The sequence below is a fragment of the Bidens hawaiensis genome, unplaced genomic scaffold, assembly GCF_021521415.1.
Source record: "Bidens hawaiensis isolate Kalapana, Puna unplaced genomic scaffold, B.hawaiensis_p1.1 tig00022513_1, whole genome shotgun sequence".
Taxonomy (NCBI): domain Eukaryota; kingdom Viridiplantae; phylum Streptophyta; class Magnoliopsida; order Asterales; family Asteraceae; genus Bidens; species Bidens hawaiensis.
In genome coordinates this window covers 176,422-181,179 of record NW_027493506.1, presented here as the reverse complement: position 1 = coordinate 181,179, position 4,758 = coordinate 176,422, and the positions used below count along the sequence as shown (strand labels likewise).

Genomic DNA, 4,758 nt, shown 5'->3' with positions numbered 1-4,758 from the left:
ATGTTGTGGTTTGGCTAAAAGTTAAAAAAATGTGATTCGCTGATTTAGGTGGACCTCATCTCATTGATATAGTTTCTGTGGTAATGCGTTGGCGCCTCCCATTTTAGCAATTAGCACCAAGCTTTCACAAGCTCGTTTTGGTTTTTAGCGGATGATGTGGCTTTGGCGCTTGCCATTTTCACGCCCACAACAGGTTGTCTTAGGGATTTATCATGTCTCCCATTTGCTGACCAGTTGGTTGACATGTGGTCAGAGAATGACATGTATGCATGGATGAGATTGGTATTGTACCGTTAACGTTACCAAAAATACTGATAACGAATTATGAAAAAGTGGGTAGCACTATCGGTATGGTACTCGTACTGGTTATATAATGTTCATCTACATATGGCATCGGTGCCAACCAAACTTTCAAAGAAAGTTGAAAAACCTTTATATAGTTGTGATATAATTAGTAGTTTGCACGCCATACATGATACAAACCATGCATACTATATTAAATCTTCATTTTTCTGTTATTAGAATTGATTCTCAAGGGATTCTTAGCATTTAACAACAAATAATCAATGTGTTTGATTACAACCAAAAAGTGACACATCACAAGTTTATGTGGTTTTGGTTGATACAGTTGTCAGTCCGAACCCAAACGGGTATAACGGGTCATAATGCGGGTCCCCGACATTCATGGGGAGCTGGTCAACCGACTTAAACCAAGTACGCGCCAGCTTTCCAGTGAAACCGTAATCACCAAACAAAACATCTGTGACACCTTGGCCTTCTGTTCCAGGAAGCCAAGCGGCCACAAGTGCGTCTATGGTGTCAACAAACGGCTGCACCACCACCGGCCGCCCAGTGATTAGGACCACCACACATTTTACTGACCCACACACATTTTTAATAGTGCTGGGGCCCGGCTCGGGGATTGTAAGATTTGAGTTGTCTCCAAAAGTCTCTGCGTATGGTAGCTCGCCTACCACGATTATAGCAAAGTCAAAGTTGTTTGACTTTACGTAATCTTGGTTTGGATTCTCGTTGTAGATTACTTGAGTGTTTGGATCAACGGTTTTTTCCACAGCAGATAGGATTGTCGTACCTGTAATAATGATATCGACCCGAATCAACCCATTTTCTTATAAATCGGTTAAAACTTAAAACTATCATTTTTATAAAGTTTACGAGTTACGACTTGTGATATTAATATTCATACCATCAGTAATATTGCCTGAAACACCTTGCCATTCAATAGTCCAGCCGCCACATTGATAACCAATATTATTAGCATGTGATCCCGCAACTAATATCTTCGATGTCCTTTTAGGAAGTGGTAGCAATGGCTGCGTTGAAGATTTACCGTTCTTTAACAACACAAGTGATTTCCTCACTGCTTCCCTTGCCAGGTCTCTATGCTCCTATTTAATAAATAAGAACAAGATTACGGTTCTTGATCACGGTCAAACGTGTATGGTCAAACCCGAAAAAAGTTTGACTTACCTGACACCCTAAGTACTTGGTCATGCTGTAATCAGCCAAGGGGTTTTCAAACAGACCCATTGTAAACTTCACCCTCAAGATTCTCTCAACCGCATCGTCTATTCGGCTCATGGGTATAAATTTGTTTTTGACCAGGTAAGTCAAACCGTCAATGAACTCTTTGTAGTTCATTGGGACCATGATCTGCAGTATTCCATCAATGCATTAGTGTGACAATAAGATTAAAAGATAGAATAAAGTTATTATGAAATAACAGCCAAGTTTTATAAAGCCACTCATACTTTTTTCTAACTATGAAAACCACTCAAGTTTCAGTAATGTTTCATTTTTGTGATATTTTTCATAATTATATAAAATGTAAGATCTAAATGGAACAATTTTCACTTTTTAGTATAGTTATTACCAATATTATTAATAAAAGATGGTGAAAGAAAACAAACCATGTCAATGCCTGCATTAACTCCAGCTAAAATGGAGTATGTATAATTAGCATGTGAAGGATTGGTGATCCTGTCAATACCTTCCCAGTCTGATATCACAAATCCCTGAAATTAAAAATACAATATAATAAAATAAAAACTAATCTTTACTATTTTAAAGTTTTTTCATCACTTTTATGACAGATAGATCTAAATTCAGCGGTATATGAGAATATACCTTGAATTTGAGTTTGTTTTTGAGGTAGCCGGTAACAAGGTTACGGTTAGCGTGCATTTTAACCCCGTTCCAGCTAGAATACGACGTCATAATAGTAGACACACCCTTGATGACTGAATCATTATATGCAGGCATGTGTATACTGAAAAACCTTTTACTGTCTAATACTGTGTTGCCTTCATTTGTTCCCAGGTGAGTTCCTCCATCACCTAAGTAATGTTTAGCACATGCTGCAATCTTTTGTCTGTAAAATAAATAAAAAAATAATGGATGTCAAATGTAATTACATGTTTTTCATCTTACTAAGGTCAATAAATTATGTTTTTAAAGTGATTTTGTGATATTAAGATGATCTAAACTCTAAAGTGTCAAAGTTAAATCTTGATAGGATACAATCAATATGTATATAATTTTATATATAATGTATAGTAAGTGGAAGTGTGGAACCCATGATCTATGCCAATCAACATCTCAGCCAAACATAAACAGAACAGTTGACCAGAATAAAAAGCCAATTATCAATTAGGACAAGAATAATTAGGTTTTCAAAATGTAACAACAATAACAAAAAATCAATAATCATGTCACTTGTTTTTGTCCACAACCCTTTACCCTTACGTTGCCTCCGAATACGAAATACCAGTAATTTTGATACGGGCCAAAAGCACTTTTTGTCCATGTCTCAAATTTCTTTTAAACAACAATCATGTTAAAAATACATGTATATAGAAACTATATTGTTTTACATGATTTTTGTTTATTGTTATTTGTTTTGCATAAAGCTATTTAGGAGGTTGTATACGTTAAAATTACACTAGCTGACTGCTGACTTTTGACCCGTTTCCCTTTTTCCTTATCTTTTTCTCCTGACCCGTCTATAAGAAAACGGGTCGAAATCACCATATCAAGAAGCTTCTGGAAACTAGTAATCCTGGCACATAAACATGATAAGCACATATTGTTACTTACTGTCCATTAACAAAAGGGGCACCCTTTTTGGATTTATCGGTGATTTCTCCTTGTAAACCTGGTATGATTTCAGTCATTAATCTTACAATTTTGGTATCTTCACTGTAGCTTTCGTAACACCGACCCCATCTCGGATCTCTACATACCTGTTCAAGTGCAACTTGTTATTCATTTAAATATTAAACTAACAACAATTCATTAGTTTAAATAATCTACTTACTGCAATACAAGGTGCAAAAGCATATTGTATGCCAGTTGCTCTAACTTCAAGTGCGGTTGCAGCACCGATCTTCTTAACTAGTATAGGATCCCTGTTTAAATTTAGTAAGCCCATATGGATTAATCAAATATCTTTATATTTTTTTAGCTTGCATTGTCTACTTGTAATGTATATTTACTCACCTGGTAACTCCAAGACCAACATTATGAGGAAAGATTGTTGCTTTATAAACATTATTATGTCCATGAACGGCATCAATCCCATATATTAAAGGTATTCCTAAACGTGTCGATAACGAGCCGTTTTGGAAGTCGTTGACCATGTTGACCCATGTCTCGGGTGTTGCTTGTTTTGATGGAACACTCCCTCCTCCACTTAACACACTCCCTAAGAAATGAAATCACAACATATTTTATCATAAGAAAAGAACTGATAAATGTATGATATAATTCGGGTTTGAATGGTTTGTATATACCTATAAAATACTTCTTCATGACCTCATTAGATGCAACTGATCTTTCAATTTGAGTCATTTGACCAATCTTTTCCTCTAATGTCATCCTCTTCATTAAGTCGTTTATTCGAACATTTTGCGGTTGTTTGGGATCTTTGTAGAGCATATACTCTGCTTCAGCCAGTGAAGCCAAACACCACATCATCAACAAAATTGAAAATTTCCCCATATTGTTGAATCCCATATGAGATAACACCTCTACTGTTACAGGCAAACAGAAAGTCAAATCAGGTCAAACAAGAAAAAAAAATCATTTTAAGACCAAAAAAAAAACAAAGGGTTTCTATCAAGAAAATATACCAATTTCAAATGGGTATATTTCCCGTATTACCCGAAACTCCGACTTAAACCCATTCTAACACGAAACCTGTTTTGACTCGACCCCTTTCAACCCAAACCCATCCTGACCTGAACCAACTTAACCCTTTTTGAGTCGGCTCGTTCCGACCCAAACCCGTCCAACCCGACTAATTTGTCAGGCCAACCCGTTTGTATACATTCTTGTTTTTTATTGAATGTGACACACATATACATTTAGCATGTGAAATGGTAACTTTTAGCATCTTATTCACATGATATAAATATAAAGTTTTAATAATGAAGGTGGGTTGCACCAAGACTCAAACCTTTGACACCATGGCTACAAAAGGTTCAAGCCCATAGCTCATCTTAGTGTACCATGACTCGAGATTACAGCTAAGACTGGACCAGTGACTCAAACCCATGAAAAGTTGTAAGATTTGGACTGTATTAAGCTCATTGTTAGCTTCAAGACTCCACCTTTTTTTAACAAGAATATGTTAAATCAATAATTAATAAATGTGCAAAGGATTAGTTGATACTTACAGGAGATTCAGAGAGAGAATGTGAGGGTTTGTGAAGTTGAAAGATGGATATTTGTAGGGCC

The 4,758-nt window shown here is 36.1% G+C and overlaps 1 protein-coding gene across 1 annotated transcript; it reads right to left on the bottom strand.

The window, feature by feature from the left end:
- Positions 1–543: 543 nt before the first annotated feature.
- On the bottom strand, positions 544–4,035 carry LOC143565713 (uncharacterized). The gene is made up of 9 exons (XM_077052599.1): positions 3,813–4,035; positions 3,520–3,724; positions 3,338–3,428; positions 3,118–3,263; positions 2,149–2,392; positions 1,932–2,036; positions 1,492–1,674; positions 1,208–1,409; positions 544–1,093 (listed from the first exon to the last, which is right to left on the bottom strand). Exons 1-9 carry the CDS (start codon positions 4,033–4,035, stop codon positions 606–608), a joined length of 1,887 nt encoding a protein of 628 aa, XP_076908714.1. The 3' UTR covers positions 544–605.
- Between the last annotated feature and the right edge of the window lie 723 nt (positions 4,036–4,758).

Coding starts and splice junctions, on each gene's coding strand:
- LOC143565713 (XM_077052599.1), bottom strand. CDS start 4,035: ATGGGATTCAACAATATGGGGAAATTTTCAATTTTGTTGATGATGTGG. Junction 3,725..3,812: donor CATGAAGAAGTATTTTATAG/GTATATACAAAC, acceptor TTCATTTCTTAG/GGAGTGTGTTAAGTGGAGGA. Junction 3,429..3,519: donor GTTGGTCTTGGAGTTACCAG/GTGAGTAAATAT, acceptor AAATTTAAACAG/GGATCCTATACTAGTTAAGA.